The sequence below is a fragment of the Aythya marila genome (assembly GCF_965140915.1).
Source record: "Aythya marila genome assembly, chromosome: 13".
Classification (NCBI taxonomy): Eukaryota; Metazoa; Chordata; class Aves; order Anseriformes; family Anatidae; genus Aythya; species Aythya marila.
In genome coordinates this window covers 18,128,432-18,153,338 of record NC_139054.1, presented here as the reverse complement: position 1 = coordinate 18,153,338, position 24,907 = coordinate 18,128,432, and the positions used below count along the sequence as shown (strand labels likewise).

At 39.2% G+C, this 24,907-nt stretch overlaps 2 protein-coding genes across 3 annotated transcripts; one reads left to right on the top strand and one right to left on the bottom strand.

Annotated features, from left to right (window-relative positions):
* Nucleotides 1–9,250: 9,250 nt before the first annotated feature.
* On the top strand, nucleotides 9,251–24,838 carry NXT2 (nuclear transport factor 2 like export factor 2). 2 transcript variants are annotated; one of them, XM_082770938.1, is made up of 4 exons: nucleotides 9,251–9,309; nucleotides 20,523–20,609; nucleotides 21,720–21,864; nucleotides 22,765–24,838. In XM_082770938.1, the coding sequence occupies exons 2-4, from the start codon at nucleotides 20,592–20,594 to the stop codon at nucleotides 22,941–22,943; spliced, it is 342 nt and encodes a 113-aa protein (XP_082627064.1). In that variant the 5' UTR covers nucleotides 9,251–9,309; nucleotides 20,523–20,591; the 3' UTR covers nucleotides 22,944–24,838. The 2 variants fall into 2 exon arrangements, with proteins under 2 accessions (XP_082627064.1, XP_082627063.1); XM_082770937.1 differs by lacking the exon at nucleotides 9,251–9,309 and adding an exon at nucleotides 18,402–18,822.
* LOC309883134 (uncharacterized protein) lies at nucleotides 16,770–19,397 on the bottom strand. Its single transcript, XM_082770943.1, has 3 exons — nucleotides 18,753–19,397; nucleotides 17,555–17,854; nucleotides 16,770–17,271 (listed from the first exon to the last, which is right to left on the bottom strand). The coding sequence occupies exons 1-2, from the start codon at nucleotides 19,213–19,215 to the stop codon at nucleotides 17,766–17,768; spliced, it is 552 nt and encodes a 183-aa protein (XP_082627069.1). The 5' UTR covers nucleotides 19,216–19,397; the 3' UTR covers nucleotides 16,770–17,271; nucleotides 17,555–17,765.
* Nucleotides 24,839–24,907: the final 69 nt, after the last annotated feature.

Genomic DNA, 24,907 nt, shown 5'->3' with positions numbered 1-24,907 from the left:
TTATCCTACTCCAAAAAATGTAAGCAAATCTGATGTGCTGTGAGGCATTAGCAAACCGTGGATGCATGCAGCTCGGAGGAAAGCAGGTCATTTTCAGTTTCAGGGCGGTTCTGCTTGTGTAGCCAAACTGCCTGCCCTAGAGTTTCATCAAGCACACGTGCTTCTGGTAGTGCATATTGTTAGTGGAAAGGTTCATTGGAGAGAGTTTTGGGTGGCTGTTGATTTTCTGTTTGTTGTGAGCAGTGTATGGTAGCACGCTGAGTATTTTCACTCATCCAAATTCTCCTGTGCCACAAACAATAGATACACAGAAGTAATTAGGTGGATAATTGTCTGGCAGGTACTGTCTCTGCTAACTAGATTTCCCATCCATTATGTGCTTTACTGATTCTATTATTTCCCATTGGAATGTGTTTTAAAAGCAATTTTTTCAGGTTGCATCTCAATCTACTTTTTTCATTACCTTCGTTCCTGGTGTTTATCTCTTACAGTTCATAAAACATCTATTTTGATAGGTACCACTCTGTTCTCCGTTCTTCAGAAATATTACATTACTGTCTTTAATTTCCACATTTTCTTGTTACACACATTTGTATGGTGATTTCATCAGCCCTCATCTTAAAAGTTTGTCCGTGCTCTGAAGTTTTTCAGATCTTCCTCTCCATTTCTAAGCACTCGCCTATCACAGTGGTGCTTCATTTCCTGTGGAATATCTTCTTTGCAGGCAATAACACCACAGTCCTTGCTGTTGCTCAACCCTGTAATAACTTGCTGCTTCCTTCATCTAGTATTCAAATTCTACTGCTTCATGCAAAACATTCTCTAATAACATTTCTAATAAACATATTTGTTCTTTCCCCACAGCTATGACCGTCTTAGGTCCCTCCCCAGCCCCGGCTGTTGTAATGTCTTCCATACTTTCCACAATCCAGAATTTCTCCCTTCACCCCCATAGCGTGTATAAACGTCTTTGTCAGTTTCATGTTCTTTGCCTGAGAATCTCATCAATCCTTCCATCTCCTATGCTCTGCAATTTGATCTGTTCACTACTGCTTTCCACCCTTCCTAACTTAGGTGTCCTTAGCTCACAGTGAACCACCTTGAACTTGACCTTTTTGGAGGAGCTGCAGGATCTGTAATTTTGACTACACTTACAAATGCTCAGCTGCACAAACTCCCATTCAGAAGCTCTGCACAGAAAAACTACTCAAAACCTAAGGACAGGAACAAAATGTAACATTTTCCATTTTTCACTGATGACAAATTTAACAAGCAATTGTTTGTGTCAGACAATATGACAACTATTGAGCAAACAGCTGTTGCTCCAGATGGAATATGTATGACAGCTGGTGGGTCCAGGTGCATTGCTCTGGAATAAATCAACAGAGCATTGGCATGTTGGTTTATTCTTGGCTGTTTTGATGGCACTTCCACCAGCTTCTTCGATGCTCTCCTCTCGATCCTTAAGAAACCATTTATTACACAATGGTGCATTAATGTGTTGAAATTTAAATAAGAGGGAGAGGTTTTACAGTGATTACTTATAGAGAAGAATTTGGGGACACAGCCTATTTTTGATGTATGAGCATATTCACCTTGATTTTTTAAAACATGATTACAGGAGATGTTCACTTTTCCTGTACTTTGTCTTTTAGATTTCTTAAGTTGTTCAGGAGCAGAGAGAGCTTTTTTACCTACAGATCACTAATCTTGTATCCTCATTTTCCTGACTGGGGAATGGTGCCAGGTGGAACAACGGCTGCACCATTATTGATGAAATTGTGTACTCTCTGAGAACTGAATTAGGATCAATAATAAATGCCACTTAGGTACCTCAGTAAGTTGGATGGATTCGACTGGAAGTTTATAAGTGTGGGGTTTTGCAGCCTCTTACCAATATCCTGAATCAACCTGATCTGTTTTAGTGCCTGAAAGAAGCAAATAACTCTCAGTATCCCTGCAAAATAATCCTGAGATATAAATTCAGAGGTCATCTAAGAAATCCTTGATGCTTCTGACTAAGTCGAGTCTTCCTTTCTTCTGAAGAGAATCCTCATGTCCTTGAACCTCATCTCAAGAGAATGGTGACCTGGAGGAACAGTATTTTTAAAGATGATAATCCCTTTCTTCCCTTTGATATACATTCTGAACAAGTGCAAAAAATGTATCAAATGTTTTATGTTTTTTTTTTTTTTAATCTTTCTTGGCTGTTTGGTGATAAAATCAGAAAGGTTCTTACAAATGACTCACAACTAACGCATGTCCCCCATGCGTCCTACTTTACGTTTTGAGTGTGTTCCTCACTAGCAGGCTAGACCAATCATGGGAGTTAATAATCAGATTTAGTGGTCTTTGGTGAGTCGGTGCTTTCACTGCAGCAATGCAGAGTTAGTTATCAATAACTTTAGAGGGGATGCGAATCCATCCTACTGGGTACTTGGTAAACACAATAAAAATGTTGCAGAAAGATTCGTATGCTTTTTGTGGTAAGAGATCCATTCCAAATATTATAGCTTGTCAATAGAGAAATTGATTAGGTCATTATATTGGAGGTTATACATTGACCTAGCTTTGGGTCTCCATAAATAAACAGAACCTGTAAAAGAGTATAGGTAAAAAGGAAGCTGTGCCTGGACTTGCCCTTAAGTCCTTCTTATTTGGGGGAACAAACATCCCTGTTTAAATGGATATTCCATAAAACTATTGGTGAGGGGTGGGGAGGCATGCACAGTATTTGGGAAAAAGAAGAGTAGATGGGATCCTCCTTGCAAGTCTTCACTCACAGAGATGTCAGGTTCACCATTTTATCACTGGGGAGCACAGAGGAGCAGAAACATTGGTGTAATGCTGACATCTGACAGGTCCAGTATTTCTTTGACTATCCTACATCCACACTGACGACTTCAAAGGAGAAGTAGAATGTGCATTGCCTTCCCAGTGCCCTACCAAAGTGGAGAGCTTACATGCAGATAAACCCTTATTTACCATCATGGGGTTATCCATTTGGAAAAATGTTTATCTTCTACCCAGTAAGTGTAGAAAATAAGTTATTAGTGCACTTCACTGCTGGAAAGCAAGCTGTTATTGCAACTAAAGGGAACCAGGCAACCTGCCAAAAGTGTGCCAGTGATTTTGTGGAACCAGAACAATTCACTGGAAGAGCTTCTGCACATCCTGTGTCCTACTCCAGTAAATTTTATTGGAGGATATATTTACAGTGTAATGGAAAACACAGATTAGAATCGGCTCATTTTGTACGGTTCCTTGCCATTACTGACAACCCATTCTGTTAATAGGCCTGTGAATAAGAAACTTCTTACTGTTCAGTCAGCCGTGTTTATTTATTTTTGTTTCACTGACATGCTTAATGTCTCCTTGAGTCAGTTGCAGGTACAAAATAACACACCCTCTGATGCTAAAATTTATCCTTTGGGCTCTTGGCTGGGTCCGCTCTTGTTTCCATCTGATTATGTATGTACATGGCTACAAGGAATAGGGGAAGAGAAGCTGCTCATGAAAAACAAACAGAAAAATTCCAAATATTCAGGTCTATTCAAACTGATATACTCCGAGGAAACCAAATGCACAGTTCCAGTTAACAGCTGTTGCAAGACCAACGGGGGATCTCGCACCTGTTTTGCGAGTTCTCCCAAAATGACAGTAATTATTTTTATTTTTGTTTTAGAAAAGTCATAGTGAATTTAATAAAAGAAGTGACATATTGAAATAGTAACTGGGGGAATATCCTGTGCGAAATAATAGACCTATTTTAAGTTACAACACATTTGGTACTGAAACAGCCTGATATTTTAACTTTGTCTATATTGGTCTTTAATTTGAGATTGTTCTGATGCCTATTGACTAGTTTCATCTGAAACACAAGCATCTATTACAAAATATTGATTTTTGAATCACCTTTTAGCCAAGTAGGTTAATTGAATGGTGCTTGGGGAAATTATTTCAGACACTGTCTCTGTCTAATATTTGTCTTCAAAGAGCTGATGGAATTGCTTGACCTTTTGCCAAAATATCTGCTAAAACTGTGGCTTGAGCAATGAGGCTCTCTAACTGAGGTAGTGATTAAAGTTACATTTGGAAGAAACTTTCTTTATTCCTTTGTTTGATATTTAGGCCATATCTGGCTTCCATTAGAGTTACTGGGAGTCTTGCCATTGTTTTAGCAGTTGACTACTGGACTACAGGTGTTTTAAGGAACTCTCAGTAGCTCTGTCCTTGGAGTTTACTGTTAGAATAGAATACTGCACTGTCAAGCAAAAAGACCCTGTATTTACAGTGGTGTCTTGCTTTGCACATGCATGTGGCGCTCAGGTTGAAATAGTTTCTTTTGGTTCCAGGTTTTAGTACAAATTCAAAACCTAGTCTGGGTTTCAGTCAACACTGAATAGACAGTAAGCTTGTTTATCAAATAACATCTGTTGCCTCATTAAAATGAAAGAAAATATTTTTAACACTTCACCTTCTCAAACATCTAAGGGAAAAGGAGGAAGCATTTCATCAGTTACTCCCACTGAATAATTCTTGCAGTTTTGCTTTTATTTTAAAGCATCCTGGAAGAGAGAATAATGTGAAAAAGCTTTCTTTGAAACAACCCCTTCTAGAAAGTACACTGTAAAATGTTGAATATGAACTGTAAAATAATGGACCATTTCTGCAGAATAGTAACTGTCTCCCACCATCTGCTGATCTGTATAGCTGTCAGGAACGATCAATATTATCTAAGCATAGAAAATATGATCAGAAGAAGAGGTGATAAGAGATTTCTGTTTCTCCTTTCTGTGGTCTGTGTTTTTATATCTCTTGTCCAAATGTTCCAGTGACATCAGGTTGCTTTCCAACTACCTTTCTTCCGATACAGGAAATATTTGTGAAGCAAGAGGCATATGAGTCAATGATTTAGGGTGGTAATGCTTATCTTGGGTTGTATGTCACTTCTTTCCTGTGGTTGTGATTACTCTGATGCAATTCGTTAGGTGGCTTCAGGCATTCGTGCAGTTCGTTTCTCTTTGAGCTTTGGCTCTATTTTACTCTGCCCATGCAAAGGACCACAGAAATAGACTACTAGAAATAGACTACTAGGAATTAAAAAAAAAAAAAAGGTGAAGCCCTTGTATAGAATTAATATGCTCCACTGATTATTAAGCTGTAAAGGAGAGATATATAGCTGAAGCTTGTAGAATGCAAGTTAGCAAGCTATTAGGATAAGAGAAGTGAGTTGCAAAGTCCAATACATTTTTTCCTGTGTATTTTAACAAGTAACTCAATAGATAAAAATAGATGTACCGGCTTTGCCAATGCAATTTGACTGTTTTCCATTCCAATGTGTTATAATCCATGTAATGAAGAAGGATAAAACAGATTCCATTTTATATTCCTAAAACAATTCAGTTGTTTATACTTGCAGTAAGAACTTAATCTACGTTAAAGTTACACTCTGCCCATGTTGGAGGGCACTGAAGTACATGAAGCTAAAGGATGAAAGATTTTTATATAAACTCGATTTTGTAGAAGAGGCACCATACATAAGTAATCTGTGCTATCCACATTCCTGAAATGGAAACAGTGGGCTTCATTTTTTCGTCACAGTAATGAAATCTACCACATTCCAACTTCAGTGGCTTAACTAAATAATTCCTCTTTAGTCTGATGTCAGGTTGAAGTTACCAGATCACTGTGTTCAGCATTTAGGACAGACCACCCCAGACCTCAGTGGGGTTATATGTGTTCTCAGTGTGGGTTATTGCGTAACAACAGAGGGGTTTGCCTTGGCAGAAGATCTACCGACAAGCGTCATGGCCTACAGTGCACTAATGAGCATGCTTTCATTATGTAGATGCTCTCCTATTAAAAGGATATGGTTTCTCAGGTATAAATCTAGACAGAATTTGGCTTCCAGGCATTGAGATACATTGTCAAAATAGATTTCATACATGTGTAGGTATTGAAAATACCCTCACTTGTTTATTAGAAGAGCTTCCACTACACAGACTGAAAGTATGTTTAAAAAAAAAAAACACTGCAATACTGCCACCATTTCTACTGCCTGCTGGATGTTCAGTTTTCCCAGCTTGTTTGTAAACATCCACAGTCAGTTTTATTTACTTGTTCACTTTTGACTTGCTGGATGTGCTTCCACAGCTGCTGTAAACTGACCTAAGTGCCTGCTACTACCAGAAGGGGCAATCCTGCCCTAAGTGTATGCTTCCATCACCTTCCTTGTGCCAATATAGATGAGGAAATGACCCAAGAATCAACTCAATAGAATGATTTGCAGTCAGATCACTTCTGTAATCAGTCTCAGCAAATATCTGCATAAATGTGGACATAAAGGAAGTGATGGGAATGCACAATGGAGATAGCAAGGGGAAAAAATGGGACCATACTTTTTTGGCTGTGGGTTGCATGTATGTCAAATTCAGCCACAGGGTATCGTTTCACAAAGTGGCATGAGATGATGTAACAGCATGTTGGTGCTCTTCTCACCCACTTTCCCTCCCTCCCCTTCTCATCCTACCCATATACTCCAGCCACTTACTGTTATTTACCAACTCTGTCACTTGTGAGACAACTCTTTGATCTATTTTAGTTTGCCAAGTATATGGACGGTAAGAAAAGGTGGAGTCCTTCACACTTTTAGTTAATTAAATTAGCTCTGCGTAAGATGAACATGATAGTAAGAACAACAGAGGGAGCAGATATCCCAGAGAGCAGGGCAACACAGAGGAAGGTATGCATTTTTGATCACTATAGAGCTGTTGTTCCAGGTCAACTGACCGTGGAACCATAGCTCAGATGCTCAGAGAGTCCTAAATATTTTACAGTAGTCAGGGAATAAAAGTAAAACATTTTCATAAAAATCTGAAGGCACGTACTCCTTTCATAATCACAAAGGATTCTCTCAACTCGTCAATTTAAGAAATAAAAAAAAAAGTAACTGACAAAACTGTTTACATCCATCTGGAAGTAAATGGTTCTTTACTGCAAAATGATTCCTTAAATGGGCACAGGTACATTTGGCCTGGAGAAATGTTACTTAGCATTTTATTGTTGGTAGGTCATCCCATTAACCAGTGAATTGTTGTGGCCTACCTACTGATGCCCAGCATTTAAGTGTGAGCCAAATGTATATTTATCTCCAAATATGCTACAGGCTGACCTGAACTATTTCAGACAGAATATAAATAATAATTCTAGCCCTTCAGGCCTTTCTCATCTGGGTGAACTTTGCTCCACAGTTTTATTAAATCTATAATGTAGAGTGGTTAATGCTTCATCTATAGCTGATTCAAAAATTGTTCATAGAACTTCCTTTTCAATGAAAAAGTTTCAACCAAATTAGACTATTCTCAAAAAAGTCTCAAAAAAAAGTTGTTTTCTAAAGGGGAAAAGATACTGGGAAAAAATACAACAAAGAACAGAAAATTGGGAAGAAAAATTGATTTTGACCTAGAAGAGAAGAAAATTTGTTCACAAACAAAATCTTGCTGGTTTCTTGGTTTTGATTCTAATTTTTTAAAATGCTGATTTTATTGAAATTACCAGTGGAAAAGGAACATTTTCCGGCTGCTGTTATGCATGCTATTTGTACCTGTAGGAACTACTTAAAACAGGCAAACTTTGCCAGAACAAATCAAGGAGTGAAACAAACAGAAAACACTTCTGTAGTTTACTTCTCAGCCTTTCAAAGAAATGCAATGGAATTACCAAGAAGGGGAACGTTTGAAAGGTTTGCAGAGCTGGCTTGAACAAAAGCTCTAGATCCAAATTGCACAGTCTTTGCATTTTAGACCATTTCCAGTGGTAGATCAGGTACTAGGAGTAAAACATGATGAAAGATGTAACATGTAATGTGTATTTATTTGCTTTTGGATTATATGCTTTGATCTTTAGTTCTTTCTAGCAACATACAATATTTTCTCCATCTACAAACAAGAAGTATCAGAACATGGAAGTGTTTATCAGAAACAATTCTGATTATGCTAATTATTTTTATTTGTATAGCCTTTATCTACCATAGCACTCCTGTGAACCTCAAAAGGAAAGTAAATTAAAAGCAGAGATAAATGTAGTTAAAGCCATAAAAACATTACAGTGTTGTGCAAAGCACATATGAAAAAGTCTCTGCACATCTATTAAGATAACCTAAGTCTAATGTTTGCATTAGCTCTTTCCTTCAGTTCGTTCTGATGTCAAAAGCCTTCCTGTTGCCTCCAAAAATTATATTGGCGCAAAAAAAACCCTCAAGTTTGGATTTAAAAAATCATATATAGAGTATAAAACTAATACATGTGGTTTTTGTTTGATTGATTGATTGATTTCTATTTGAAGAAGATTAATCTTTTTTGGATGAATTTCTTAAACTTCCTTGTTTACCAGCAGTAGAGTTTCTTAAGAATAACAACTATAAAACCAAAGTTTCCAAAAGTGCAGCAACATGGACCAAATTGGGGATACTGTGATTTATGAGTAAACTCATTCATTTGGGATAAGAAGATATGTACTCATGCTTTCCAGGATTTATAAACACACATGAAAGGGATAAATATCTGACATTCCACCCTGGACAGAAGGCGGGGAGAGAGATGGCCATCCGTCTCACATCACCTTTTTTCTCAGATACCGATGGACTTGTAGTGCAATTTACAGCAGGTTTAGAAGTTGTTTGTAGCTCAGATTTTTCCTTCCAGTTTTTCATAATTTTGGGGAACGAGAATGCTACTGCCATTTGAAATTGTTCTTGTTCTGTCTCTGAGCCTGTTAAAAATATCCTAGGGTGATGTCTAGAATTGGGCTCATTTTACCAGTGCTCCAAAACTGGAGATGATTCCCAGTATTTTATATACAGAATTTTTCCTCAAAACACAATCTGGCTATGTACAGGCAATTTATTTAAAGGGAGAACTAGATGCAAGAATGCCTCTCTTCTTCCCAGGCTTTAGTAAAAATTGAGGAATGCTAGATAGAGATAAGAAAAATAACTTATTGCTTGCAGCCCCTGATGAGAAACAATTATGGATTGTGCTGGTTCAGCTGCACACAAGTTAAAGTAAACTATGGTCATGTGCTGCAAGTGATGCTTGTAAAATCCTCTTGTCAGCTGATATGTATGATGCAACACATTGTGTGATTCAGATATCTTGATAACAGCTATTTGCAATGTTGTTTTGTGTATACAGGGCACAACTGAGCTGATGCTAGACTGCAAAGTGGCACAATATACTGCTGAAGCCCTGATCAGAATTTTGAGATAAAAGGACAAGTGCAAAGAGAAGTGCCTGGCAAGCCTAAAAGGTAAGGCTATAGGTGCCTTCCCGCTAGTATATAAATATGCCTCTGTGTACATGTACACACTTCAGTTATCAGCTTGCTACATTGAGCCATCGTGGAGTCCATTTTAATACAAGTACGTTTACCCAGGTTTTACTTACGCATTGCCAAGTCTTCATAAAAGCTCATATACCATTTCATTACCTAAGGAAATGGATTGGATTTTAAAATTTCTTTAACTAGCAACTGTGGTGACACTTTGAACTGACCTGTTTTGAAAATTTATCCCACTTGGCAGTGTTTTGACATGGATTAAATTAGAATAGGTATTTGTACCTTGATCTCACTATATCCCTCTGGGTCTGTGGAACAATCCAATATATAACAAGACCTGTTTTTCTTTAAAAAATAAGAGGGGTGTTTATCAGGATAAGAGTCATTGCATTCCACCAGTTCTGGTATGACAGGAATTTGAGGTGGAGCAGTGCATAGTCCACAGTCCCCATGGGATTGTAACAAACACAGGTTCTGCCTGGGTCTATCCAGAGTAATGTGCCTTTTTTCACTGAAAATGAACTGACCAAACCAGACCTTCTTAAGTCCACTGCATTTTAATAAATCCAAAATCCAGCTTTAGCAGTATTTTAGCAAGTCTGTCTTACCCAGCATATAAGTCAAAGAGTGAATGCGCTGAACACATGAGACCTACACCCAGTTGTCATTGAAATCAGTGGATAGAATTGAGATCTCATTCAGCCCTTGCTCAGGCAAAACCCTTTAACACTGAGTCATGGTCCAAATTCATAGGCATCACATTCGTCAGAACCTGTCTGGATTTGACTAACGTCAGTTGTTTCTCTTATTTTAGGAGATAGTTCCTTGAATTTCTCTACACGTGGCTAACATTACCTATACATTTTGATAACTTTCACAAAAGTTTAAAGAACCATGTTTCACAAGAACCATTCACTATACAGAAAGATTCAAGGTCATACAGAATAGCGTATAGCCTTTAAACATACTGCTTTACCAACTTGAGGGCTGAAGCGCTGTATGAATCACTGACCTTGAGGGAATCCTTCTGGTAAACATCACTGTACCTGCTAAATCTCTGAACTGTAATTGGACATTGTTAACAAGGATGCTGTGTGTGGCATTCAATCAGTGATGGCTGATAAACCTAATAATGAGAGAGTGAACCTACCAGTTTAATTTTAATCACTGACATAGCCATGGATCATTTCTTCGGTCTCTGGTTGTTTTTTGTTTTTATTTCAGTAGAGTAGCTATTGTAATTTATAAGAACATTGCCTTCTGCTTCCTCCTGAATTTGCCCTTCAGTGTTATGTACAATGTTGCAGTGAGATTTTGAACCTGCAGAGTTCAAGTAAGTTTATGATTTAAGTAATGCTGGATATATTCTTGAACTCAATAAATTAAAAAACATAGTAGGTTGTAGGCTTTTTTAATAGAGGATATGCTATTTCAAACTTTGTCAGTGTTAATTATGTAATCTTAAGGGCGAATAAATTATAAACCCATGAAAATTGCAAACACATTAATCTGGGAGTATTAGCAAAACTAAGGACTGTTCATTTTACCAAGGGTAATTAGGACCCATTGACCTCATTTTAGCCTGTTACAGAAGTCATTACAGAAAACTCACAGTTTTCTTTGACACAAGGTTAGTTTGAAAAGCAGCCTAGCATTATGTAGTCTGGCTTCATTTTTGTATAGATGAGAATGCAAGTGTACGTACTTGTCATGTGAGAATATTATGGGAAAAATGAGAATTCTTTTTCTTGCTGGAGACTGAATTCTGCATTCATCCTGTGATCATTATTCACCCAGTATCAAAATAATTTGCAATAAATATTATACATTTTCCAGCGATTCTGAAATCATCCAGAGCTTTGCTATTCATTAATTTTAATTAACAGAGTACCAACTGATGAAAAAAACAACAACTGGTGTAACACAGATCGTTGAATACATTTTTGAAATCTTAATGCATTTTTACTTATCTTTAATTATGATATTTTGAGTAAATTTGACCAAACTTATAAAGCAGCCACCCCTAAAAGCTATTTCCTATCTCCATACAGGTATTATCAATATACATTGATATGCATGTCATCCTATTTGCCATTTATTTGTGATTACAGTTTGAATTCATTGCTCTTAGTATCAGCTTTTTAGGAAGCTTTCCAACAAAAAAATAATTTTAAAGGTTAGTATTACTGATTACAGACTGAAAACCACCCCATATATCTAATGCATCTCACAGTCGTAATTGCTGATCCCAGCTATTTCAACAGTTACACTTTTTGCCTCTGCTTTGGTCTGTAAGATCTAAACTAACTCAAAATTTCCCTTCCATATGGTAAGTGGGTGTAGTGGAGCATATTCTAGGAACCATCTTCAGATGTAAAGGTATTTTGGTGAGTCATCTTGATGTAAACTGCTTGAACTCTGCATGCGAGTTCAGTGTCATTGCTGAGTCATTCTGGCATTTGTACCTTGTACATTCTTTCCAGAATAGAAAAGCCTGGGGAGCATGGGTAAGTTGGCTTGAGGTGCTGGAGATAAAGGCTGAGAAACTGGTAGGAATAGCTGGGCTTTTGAAGAGAAACTATGAGTTAGACTTAGTTGTTACTTGATCTACATTCAAATACATATTTGGGAATCTATTTGGACAATATACAGAATGACTATGATTTATTCAACACAAAGTGGAAATTGCTTCTGCTCATACTACTTTTTACTACTTAAAAACCCAAAGTAAAGGCTTGCTCAAGGGAAGGTGCCTAAAAGGGCAATCCTGAAGAAAATCTTAGATATGTTTCAGATGGACTCTTCTGTTTCCTTTTGCAAATGATGCTTTCTAAGTTAAGAAAATATATCTTCGGGCAGTCAGGTTTAGGTGAGCTTTCTCAAAGTCTAATTTTGCATAATCAGCAAAAGTGCCATAAAAATACTACAACTATATCTAATGTCTGAGTTGGATAAAGAAGTGAGAGATGGTAAGCAGAGAGTCTTATTATTCCACAGACATAATTTGGATTGGTACTTGGAGTTGTACATTTACATAAAATATTTCATATAAAAACTATTCAGCTACTTCAGAGTATGACAAATCTACAACCATGAGTTAGAAAAATCTCAAAGTTTAAGGAAATCACTTAGTGGAAGAAGAAATTGTTCATTAGTAAGGCTCTTTACCCCCACATGATTCTTGACTCTTTTGAAGAACTAACAGATTTGTGACGCTTCTCCCTAAAAAGCTACTTTAAGTCTGCCCTAGTATGTCACATTTATCAAAGTATCTACCAGTTCTGTTCTTTATTATAGTTTCTACCAATTTGCAAAGGGCAAACATCAGACTTACTGCTTTATTGTTCCCCAGATACATCTTGGAGCTTTTTTAGAAAATTGGCCTCAAATTTGGCACTTTCCATTCCTGGAGGACAGAACCTGTTGTAAATTAGAGATTACATGCCATGGTTAGCATGTCCTTTAGGAGCACATAACTTGGCATACAACTTGTGATTAGTTACTATTTGTTTTATGGATTTGTTCTAAAACCTTTTGTCCTGACATTTCACTTTATGACAGATCCTTCATTTCATTCCCTTTTAAGAAAGGCTCTAATATAAGAGACTTTGTAAACTCCTGAAGATATGAAGAGTTTGTTTAGCTTTCTACTACAGCCTTGTCTTCTTTTGGTGTGTACTGTTCACTTGTTGGCCTTGCAGATTTTCTGGCAGGGCTTGTTGCTTTTGATATGTTTGAAAAAGGATTTCATTCATAGTGCCTGAGTAAAATGTTTCTGAGAACTACTTTGATTTGCCTTACTTCCTTTTTAAATTTTACCAGCCAAACTTTATGTTCCCCCCCCCCCCCCCCTATTTTCTCCATTTGGAAACAACTTCATTTTTTGGAGGATATCTTTGTACTTCTAATTCTCTATGTTTGCTTGTTATTAAGTGTTCTCAACCTTAATGATCTTTTTAGAAGTATTTCATTAAGTGACATGAATTTATTCTGAGTATCTCAGATTTCTAATATGTCTTGAAGGAGTTTCCATACCACCTGCAAACATTTTACATTTCTTCCTGCTGCTCTTACTTTTTCAATACTGTGGTGGTGGATTTCTGTTTTTTAGTCTCTGTTTTTGCAGGAAGCTTAGACCTGAATATATTTTGGCCACTGTTGTGAGCTACCAAGTTACCTCTTTCACAGTAATATTTTGAACTAGGTCTTGCATACTGCTTCACATTAAGGAAAAAAATTCTGGTTTTCCCCATTTTCATGGTCCCAACAAGAAGTCTAATGACTAAAGGGATATTCAGAATTCTGTGTCATCCTTAGAAGCAGCTGAGAATGAATTCTGCACCCATGTTTTTAGCACATCTTCCATTTTGACACATTACTTCACTGAGTTATGACTGGTGCTAAGGCAGGCAACGGGCATAGAGAATCTTTAAATTATCTACCTCCCTAACTTGCACTAGAAAATCTGCAGTGAATCCTGCTTGAGCAGTATTCCAATGAACCGTTGCCAGAACAAAAGATAATGATTGCACTGTGTAAAGTAGTTGAATGAAAAAAAATATAATCGTAGACACAAATCTTGAACTGTCAGAAAGGTTTGTGAACTCACTAGCTACCTTAGTTTCTACTATTTCTGATTTTATTCTTTACACATTACTTCGTTTGATGGAGCAGCCATTGATAAATGAGAGTTTAAAAAATCTTTTCCTCAGATTCCTAATTTAACGTGTTTGAAAAATAGAGAACTTTGCACAACCTGCCAGCAGGGAGGCTTGTGCCAAGCCTGTTACTCGTCCAGGTTTCACAGATGCATACGGGTAAACAAAGAGGTAATGCTTTTGCAGGTATTTGTCACATTTCTGTTGTTTTATCCAGGTTGTTCACAGTCTCTGTAATAACAAAAATACAATTCCTTCACTCCACTAGCATTTACAGTAGTCATTACATACACATCCAATCCATAGAAAAGGAGCATGACACTGTACTTTTTAGACACATTGTCTAAATTGTGTCTAATGTGAAGAAAATAAACATGAAATACAGAATGAAGATAACAGATAGGATTGATTCTTTTTAATTTTACACTAGTATCTCAGAATGGAGTGAAGATGTTTACACAGCGAGTGTAAAAGACTGGAATTGCAGTTTTCATTTCTGCAGTTTTCTCCCTTTGTGACCTTGAGCAAGACGTATAATTTCAATGCCTTGCTTTTTTTTTTGTTTGGAAACTGATGATAGCTCTTCTTTATATGAGAGAGGTATTATGAAGTACTTTTATTAATTTGAGGTAAATAGGTAGCATGGTGATGTAGTGACACAATGACAGAGTTGAGATTTAAAATGGGAAGATATTTGAACTTTTGTATTAAGCAACCATCACCAAGCAGTTGTTAATTCAGCACAATATGTTGTTTCTTAGTGATACAACTCCTACACAGCAATGACAAATTAGTATACAGCTGACATTCCTGGATGTGATTCAGTCTACTAAAGGGCACAGCCTCATATGCCCTGACCCAAACTCTCAGTCCTCTCCCTAGCAGTCCTATCACAGACGCATCTTTCCATTCCCAGTGTTTATCACCTTCAGTATACGATTTCTTCACAGTCAGCTGCACATCATCTTTAGTAAGTAATTGCAGGTCTCTTCAGGTCGTTTCCTACTGTATACTGCATTATGCAAATTTAACTGGCCGGCCTTACGGCTCAACTTGCTCCAGCAAAGCAGCAATTTTTTTTTTTTTTTTTTTTTGCAATTGCCTGGCTCAGTCCCTGCTATGGGAGCGCTGGATGTTGGTGCATTCTCCCCCCTGCCGGCTCCCGGCCGGCACAGCAGGCTGGGGAAAAGTCACTCCCACATGGAAAAAAAAAAGATGCACGTAGCAGAAGCATGAAGATATCTAAAATATGTAGGAAATCAAGGACAAAGTGTTAAACATTGACCCATTTTTATATCCAGTCTTCCAGAGACAATATAAGGCATGTTTGGCCATGCTATCTGTGAAAGTAAGCACAACTTGCTAACAAGTAAGTAAGTAATGTGTGCAATTTCCATCTGGTTATTCGCCAGTAAATGAAATTGCATTCACAAATTAACATATAGAGCACATCATTATCATTAACTATTTGTAGCATAGCGTGTAAGACCTCATGAATATTTTCACAACTCTGGAAGATGCTGAAGAACCCAAACTCACTTTCTTTTTCTGCATAAAAATATTGAGGAATTATTTCATATTGCTGCAAGGCACTGCAGAGAGGCCATCTGAGGTCCAGACTAATTCTCCCAGGACAAGGTCAGTGCTGCTTCACAGCACTAACATTAATGTTACAAGAAGCATGAAAAGGATCACCAAATTAGTTATAATGGAGGGCCACAATAGTACCATTTAAGTCCTGTTGTGCTCCAGGCTATTCTGTACTTGAACTGCTTTTCAGTCTTCACAATTAGCAGGCAACTGTTATTTTAGAAGCAGAAGGAAGAAATGCCATTCTCCTGTGCTTCTCTGTGGACTGTTTTCAGTCAGACCAATGTGAATAATACCATCTCCATCAGACTGTCCTACATAAGGGAGTCAACTAATTGTCTGATTACCCAGGTGCACTTTATTAACAGCATAACACTGCTGGATTGGTTTCTCTTTTCTTGCTTGAGGGCCAGTCATTCTAAGACATTAAACTCAAGCAACTAAAATGGTTTTGCTTGTAACCTTGGCTTGATTTAAAATACTCACTGAGGCTGCCGTTCAGTTCCTGCTCTCTGTGAGAGCTACTTTAACTGCTCATAGGAACTAGTCAGGTGTTTCTGACTATGCTGTCAAAATGCAACTGATACAATGTCTGCCTGGCACTTCATTTCGTACTAGAAGTGTTGTTAGGGAAGTTTGTTTGTTTTTATTACTGCCAATGACAGGGTCCAGCGTTCATAGCATAGTTGCTACATGGGAGTGTGTTCTGCTGTATACACAACCAGTCTTTGCAAAAGCATGCTTGCATCAGCTTTACATCCTCTCTTTACCTGCCAGCCACATTTGGTGCAGCTGCTTGCTGCGTTAACTGTGACTGTAAGCCATTTGAGATACAGTCTCTCTTTGTGGTCTCTGTAGGACTTAGGTCTGTTTCACTATTGGTACAGTCTCTGAAACAGGAATTTTCAGGAAAGTTATGCAGAAACTTACGTTCTATTGCGTGCTGTATAGTTCTGTCAAAAACATGCTGCATTCTGAATGACTTTGCTTCCTTGTGATTTTAATAAGGGTGTTTATGTCTCACAATAGGGGTGTCTCATAGGGGTGTTTTGCCAAACGGAATACATTGAATTATCTTATTTTGGGAGTTTGGCATGATACAGCAATATATATACATGTTGTTACATAACGTGTCCGAATCTTTGAAATAATTGCAGGCACTTCTCAGAACAATCAGGTTCAAATACTTGAGGGCAAAGTGCAGGTAACAACAAAGGCATATAATGATCCAGAGAAAAACATGTTTAATAAACCCATTTGTAGAAAAAAACTCTTTTTTTGGTGATCAGATGGCATTACATACATATAATCTCCATGCCACTTGAATATAACTGGGCAAAAAGAGTGTACTTTGGTCCTAAACTCATGAAGAATAAATGTTTTTAAACTAGCACGTTAAACAAACTAATATACATATATAGTACAAACATGGATTTATGGAAAATAAAAGAAAAAAAAAGAAAAAAAAAAGCACTTCCTATATACATTTTTTGTACAAAGTGTTCCTTGACTTGTTTGCAGCTGTTCAAGTGACAGTTAGAAAAAATCTTGACCGTGACTGAGGCTTAGATTGGCAGAAGTAGATCCATCCCATCCTTCTCTTTTAACGTTTGCTGTTACTGTTCTTCTTCTGCCTTCTGTGTCTTGGAGTCACACACTGAACTCAAGTGGTGAATGGATCTGCCTGAAAAATCACACAGGAGAAATAATGGCCAAGTGTCCTGAGCCATACTGCAAATCAGGGAAGGCCAGTAAAACAAAGGGACTGCTTAAGTTGGCACTGCCACAGAAAAAGTTAATGTGAAACCACTCCCTGCAGATCTAAGAAGAAAATAGCAGGTGTTAAGTGGAATCTGTGTGAAGGAAATGGTCTCTTACACTTAGTTAAGAAGTTGTGAATTTTAAGTATACAAGTGAGGAATCAGAAAGAGCAAGTATAAAATTCCCTGGTGCTAATGTATACATACCTCTGTTTATCACCTTCAGGTTTTAAAGCAAGCAACTCTGAATTGCTCTGTCCTTGAACTCTTCTTTAAAACAGCTGCTGTAGCAAATGTGCTCTGCCGTGCCCTTGAACAGGTGTAAGAGGTGCCTGCAGAGCTGGCACTAGGGAGCTGGCTGGGAGTGCTCTTGTGTCAGAGGACAGAGCAGGAGGTACCTTGCATTAGCATCTCACAGTTACACTGCATCATGTGTAGAGTCAAACTGTGTGGAACAGAAAGGCAATACTGTGGAGCTCCGTGGTGCTGGGTGCTTTGTACCTGTGGCTGTATCGAGAACAGAGACATGTTAGTGTATCAGCACTGTGGCATCGAGCAGTAATACATTAGATGTTCTGTGCCTGTAGCATTTTCTCCTCACTGTAAAGTGTTTTTAAGGAAGAACGCGGAGAGCAGAACATGACAACAAAGAGATGAAAAAATACAGCAAGGGTTGGGTTCTTAGAGAATGAAACAACTCAAATCTACGGATTAATTATTCGCTTAAAGTGTTTGGTTTTGCTAGCACTGAAAAGCAGAACTGCTGATGCAAGTTCTTGTTTCTTTTTCACTGCTGCACTCTGGATGCCGTTGTGTTTTCGAGGCCTGAACGTGCTGAAGGCAGATGCAGAGGCAGAGCAGATCTGCAGTGCGTGGGCTGCTCGGTGCGCACCGATGGCTGAGGGCGCTGCTGGGGGAGCAGCCGTGCAGTATTTTGGCTTAGTGTCTTGGTAATGCTCCTGCATTACCTTGATAATTAGGGATGCTATGCTGAGGATAGTGCTTGTAGCTGTAGGGGAGAACACACACATGAATGAAATTGTGACTAACAGCTTCATGGGCCTGAGAAGGAGCTGGGGAAGAATAATGGTGCGCAGCGCAGCTCTGCTACGACCTTTATTTTGAGAAAACTGCAGTGGACACCAAGGCATTTGGACTCGCTGCGGATTCCCACTCAGCCACCTGCACACACGACTGGTATTTCCTCCCAAGCCCTTTACAATCAGCATGGAGCTCAGCCCCGCGCTGCCAGCCCGGCCTCCTACCAACGCGCGGTGCCACAGCCTGGCGGCGGGGCCGGGCCTCGAACCCGCGGCCCCCGGGTTCCCGCGCGGGCGGAAGCGGCGGGGCCCTGCAGCGGCGCACGTCCGGTCCCGCCCGCCCGCCCGCCGCTCGCGCGCCTCACCGGGCCCGTTCCGTTCCGCTCCGCTCCGCTCCGTTCTGTTCCGTTCCGCCGCCTCATGGCCGCCGCCCTGGTGAGAGCGGGGGCACGGCTGGGCTCCGCCGGCGCCGCGGGGGCTCGGGCGGAGGTGCGGTGGCCTCCGCGCGGCCTCTGCGCCCGGCCGGGACGGGGTAGGGCTGAGGGCCTCAGGGGAAGGGCCTGGGGCCTGGGGCCGCGGTGCCTGAGGGCAGCGGGAGGCCCGGGGCCGGGGCCGGGGCCGTTGGCGGCAGCGCTGTGCTGGCGCCCCGAGCCTCCGCCGGGTCCCTCGGCCGGCCGGGCTCAGCCCCGGGGCCCGCGCAGCTTTCCGAAGGGCCGCGCAGCGCTGCGCGCACGGCGATCGCCGCCCGACCGTCGGGGCGCGTTGGTGGTGCCTGAGAGCCGGGCTCTGTAACAGCGCCCCACAGAGCCGCTGGCCGCCCCCTCGCATCCCGTCTGCCTGCCTGGGGTCCGGCTGGCAGCGCGCACTGCGAGTGTGCGGGGGGGGCTGGCCGGCAGTAACGGCACGGCACCGACAGGACGAGCGCTGCCTGCAGGGCCCCTGGTGGGCAGCTGGGCACTGCTCGTCTCCTGCTGCCAAAGAGTGCCTGCTGGCTGCAGTGCAGTGCCTTTCAGAGTGCTTTGTCGTGTTGGGAACTGGCCTGTGGGTTCAGAAACTGTAGGATGAGCTAGGAAGATGAACAGGCTCATGTCCTTACAGTGGGATATTAAAAAATAGTAAACAGTAATATGAAATACTTTTTTGTGTGTGTGTGTGGAGTAAGCAGGAATTATTTGATAGGTTATTTAAATATTTTGTAGTATGGGAATTTCTCTGAGCAGAAGTGTTTCATGGGGTAATGCTGTAGGAATTTGTGGTAGTTCTGGTATTTATTCATTAAAGACTGCCAAGAAGATGTAAGTTGCTAAATAGGGAACTAGTGATTAAGTTGCAAACACCAAGAATACAGTGCTGAAATAGAAGAATGATGATATTTTAAACAAAGTTATCATAGCAAAACCAAATGAAAGTTTATAGATCTATGGACAAGAAGTTCAGACATCACTGTTCACGGTCTGTAAGAGATTAAGGGCCTGAATCAATAACTGGGTGAGATCCCAGTGCAGTGATGTGGCACCAAAGGCTGATAACCTTTGGATGAATTAAATAGAGATATGTGAGAAGTGTGTAGTGGTTTTTACCTGTGGATATAACACTGGAGCAATTCATACTGGAATATGGTCAGCATGGTCACAGGCCTTCTCTCTCCTTCCTATATATCCAGTTACAACTGTTATTACATTTTACATATATATATAATTGGATTAAAAATGAGACTATGGAGGTAGTGTGATGGGATTCTTGCTAATTTTCAGAAATAAATGGCTAAATCTTGTTCCTTAACTTTTCTTCAGACCAGCCATCACAACAAAAGCTATTTTTACTGAAAACTTGTGTTCACACTAGTTCAGCTAGCCATAGGCCATTTTCCAATGTAAACATTTCCAATTTAAATACAATAAATAAATAAGCATTCATACATGATTCTTAAAACTGGCATCTTAGAAAAGTACTACCTTCAGCACATAGAAGAGGAATTTGGAATTAATTTCATCATTATTTGACATCATCTTTCAGTGAGGTTGGAAAGGATAGTGACTTTGGTTGACAACTAGCTGGAGAAGTTGTGTGGATGACTAGTTTGCATAAAACTGCCTAACCAGTAATTTTGTATGTGTGCTTTTTTTTCTCTCCAGGATTTCAAAACTTATGTGGATCAGGCTTGCAGAGCTGCAGAAGAATTTGTCAACATTTATTATGAGACAATGGATAAAAGAAGGAGGGTATGTAGATATTTTGACAATAGTTTGAACTTCCTGTGGTGTTTTTGCTTACTTTTCTAACTAGCATTAATTGAAAGTACCTGGAAGTTGATGTTACATGTTGTATTAGAACAGAGATCTCAACTTGGCCTCTTGGACTGCCCTGAAGGGAAATTTTTGTGTTACTATGCAGCATTGTTGTGAGGGGGGCCCGATTAGGAGGTGCATTAGTGTTCTTCAGTATATTTCAGTTCATGTCCAGCTACGTTTAGGGTTTATCACGTGACTTCTGAGGCTAGGATTTAGCTTCCTTTTTTGCTAAGCTTGTGTAAGCAGTTCTCCCTTCTGTTTCTGGGAATCTTTAGGAGTGCTGAAAGATAAAGTGGAAACAGCTCTGTCTGACTCCAGAAGTCTTCATGGACCACACTCATGTTGTATCATGTAATGGATATTTGTGCACAAAAACCTGTGGGAACTGACAGCTCTTTGGACCTCTTACTGTATTACATTTGTAATTTCAAAAGCTGTAGATTTTGTGAAAATAGCACTTGCGTGTCACTACTGAGTCACACTGCATAAGAAGGGTAGTCGCAGGTGTAGCAACAGCTTGCAGGGGAGGTAGGGAAGGTACCCCACAGGTTATGAAATACTGGGGAGGTGCTGCTCTGCTGCTGCTGCAGGTAATTGTCCTCTTGTAGGCTTCCACCATTACTGTTTTTTTCTCCTTTTTTTTTTTTTTTTTTTTTTTTTTTACCTGAAATTATAATTTGCTGACTACCTGTGTCACATGTATGTACATACACAAAATCAGCAATTAATTATTCTGGAAAAGTAGCCCTTTCCTTTTGTTATCAAGTAGTTCAGTTGTATTTCTAGCTTTGTTAAAGGAATCTCATCAATATTTAAATTTGGACACAAGTCAGTATGCAAGTTATAAAGCAAAACATGTTTTTATTTTAATTCTTGATCGGGAGCACTAATTGCTAAAAGGACCTAATATTTGAGGAGGGCGTCTTATTTATTTACGTAGCTGAAGAAATCTGTAATGCAAAACAAGATTCTCTCAACCTCTTTGTGGAGAGTGTTGTGCTTATGCTTTTTTTCCAAATATGTCTGTTCGTAACCCCTCAGGTTTTGACTAGGCTTTATTTGGACAAAGCAACCTTAGTTTGGAATGGTAATGCAGTGTCTGGGCAAGAAGCACTGAATGAATTTTTTGAAATGTTGCCGTCTAGTGAATTCCAGATTAACGTGTTGGACTGCCAGCCTGTTCATGGTAAGCTTCCATTATAATTTATTTATTTAGTTAGGTATCTTATAACCACTGCAAGTGAACTACAGCTATAATAGTGCTCTTGGGTCTAGCTTAGAGAAAATACTAAGGGTTAAAAGGTAAAGCTGTGCATAAAAAAAGCACAAATCAAGAGGTGCAGCAACTCCACACTACATCTTATGCCTGGGAAAACACTTCAAGGATATTTTTTGTTAAGATCGTATTCAAATGTGATGTATTTTTGTGGGTTGTGAAAAGTCTGGCTTACTGGGTTATGTTGTCCTTGACAATGTCTGAGAGCCAAGAGACCTCTGCTGTAGCCTCTGATACTGACGTGCAGTATAACATGGAACAAATCATTAACCTGTATGTACTCTGAATTCTTTCTATCTTGAACTGATGTTAAGTTACATTGATTTCTAATTAGCAACTGCCAAAGAAATGCTTACGTAATTGAGAAGTTAATAAATGACTTCCAATGGATATTTGCGGAGTATGAGACAAAAGCCTGTTGCCAAGCGTGCTTGCTTTGCTCTGCCATGAAAAGGATACGAGGTCTAGCGGGGTGAGGGAGAGGGGAACGTATGCAACTTGCTAAATACGTATATCAAATCCTGAGAGCTTATTCTAAGCAAAAACCTAGGGGCTGTTTTTAGTGCTCTAAAGCGAACGACATGAGATGAAAATACAAAACCTATTAAAAAGCACTGTTGGAGAGCGAATACACTATTGTCCACATAGAAATGATGCAACAAAACTGTATTTTTCATGGATGTGTAACCAACTTTTAGCCTATACCTAGTACAACCAGAAATGAATAAAACTTTCGCATACGTTTCCTGCTTCTTTTACCTGTTAGTCTTTGTTTGGGTTGTTCTCTTTATACTTTTTCTCCTTGTGAAGAGCAAGCTACTCAAAGCCAGACGACAGTTCTCGTGGTGACATGTGGGACAGTAAAATTTGATGGCAACAAGCAGCGCTACTTCAACCAGAACTTCTTGCTGACAGCACAAGCCACGCCTACCAACACGGTGTGGAAGATTGCCAGTGACTGTTTCCGCTTCCAGGACTGGGCCAGTTAGTGAGGATTGGCTGCGGGACTGACCTCTCTCATGCGACGCAGTGAACCAGCTGTATGGACAGACATTCTGCAAGCGTGGAAACGCTCACTTCGTGTTGCGCCTGTCGTTAGGGAAGGTCTACAGATGTCTCAGGGTTGATCCCAATGGGCATGGCTTTAGTAGTAAACAGTCTGAAAATGTAAGAGGTTGCTTGTGTTAGTTAAACCTAATGAAACGTTGAAGGCAATGAGCTGTGTTGGAATCATTCCTAAGATGCCTTACATGCAGCTTTGCTGCCACTTACAGACTTTTTTTTTTTATGTAACTCAGAAACTCTACTATTTGGAAGCTAAATACTTGTATAGTTCTGACCAAACATGTAACTGCTTCAACTTGAACAGATCTGTTTTTACAGTAGCATCTTACCTCTTTGGAAGAAGATGCCTGTGACATGTACGTAGAATTCTCAAAGCTACCTACTCGTGGTTTTAAGAGGCTGGGATGAATTGACAATGATTTCTGTTCTGTGAAAGTATGAAATATGGCTTATGAGTGTGTAATCTGTCAAATAGTCCATCGAAAAGCTAACAGTGGTAGGGAAGGACTAAATTTTTTCAGGTTTCCTTTTGACGTGAGCATCTCAGTAATTTGGATATAGTTAATTTACATTGATCTGTATATAGGGAATGCTGAATAACTCAGAACTCCTATGCCAGCGACTCTTGTCAAATGCATGTGAAGGACTTCAGACATTACTTTTCTTTGAAGTCTTACAGTGTAAGAAGTAGGCAAATAACTTAATTTCTGTCTGCCCTAACTGGTATTTCTGCCGCTATGAAGGATGGACAAGTTTTCCCATCTTCAGTCTGCAAGTTTTGAATCACTATTATATTTTCAGGAAGTACTGTAATTAATTAAAAAAAAAAAAAAAAGGCACTAGAAGTTTGCATTACTGTGAAGCCTACAATTCTTATCTACAGTACTGTTAATTCGGAACAGGCTCATTGATTATTGTCAACTTAGAAGAACAGATCTGAACACAAGTACCATCTTCCTCACTTACAGATTTTTACTATAGTTTTCATGTGTTTTTTTGTTTGTTTGTTTTACAGTTCCCCTTAATTATTGGTAATGTTGTGGTTTTTTTTCCCCCTTGCTTTAAATTTACAGCAACTTTTGATTGCTTAAGAGTAGTTTTCTCAAGTGCATGATAGAAGAGTCTTCATCTTAATTTGGGATCTTGCAAAGTGAACCTGAATATAAACAGATTTTGTTTCAAACTGGTGTATTTCTATTTTAATCTGAGCAAAAAGTCAAAATTTAGTTATATGTGAGAATATGATTGCTTGTAAATGAAAATACGAGGGGAAATTCTAACTGATATTAGTACTGCCACAATGACAGCAGCAGCCTGAATACACAAAGCAGTTAAGACTGCAGCTCACTTGGTTTCATTACTTAAATCAGAAAACTGTGAAAATGAGCAATATCAATTTGTCTAAAACATTTGTACTTTGTGATATTGTCCCATGAATAATGGGATATTTAGGGGAAATGAGTGGTTTTGTTTCATTTTAAGGCACTCTAGTCTTTACATCAGTAAGTTGGAATTAGTAACCTGACTTCAGAAGCTGTTTATATTTTGACTGGTTCCTCAAGCTACTGTAACTATTTTTTTTTTCAACCTGAAGAATATTAATTCCTGCAAAACAATGTAAGAAGTCCAAAATCTTTGAAAATTGTAAATACTGTAAATACATTGCTATTTCTGTATGTAGTGAAGAAAGGATTGCTCTATTTAATTACTGTTTGTTCTTAACAGAATATGTGAGGTTCATATATTTGTATTTCTTCTACGAGTTTGAAAGGAAAACCCCAAATCTGCCTGTTTCTTATATAGCATTGTTGAACTGTGACACTGGTGTGTGGTGTGCTTTTCTTTAGTTTGCTGTTGTTTACATAAGTAGTGTTACAGATCTGCTTAC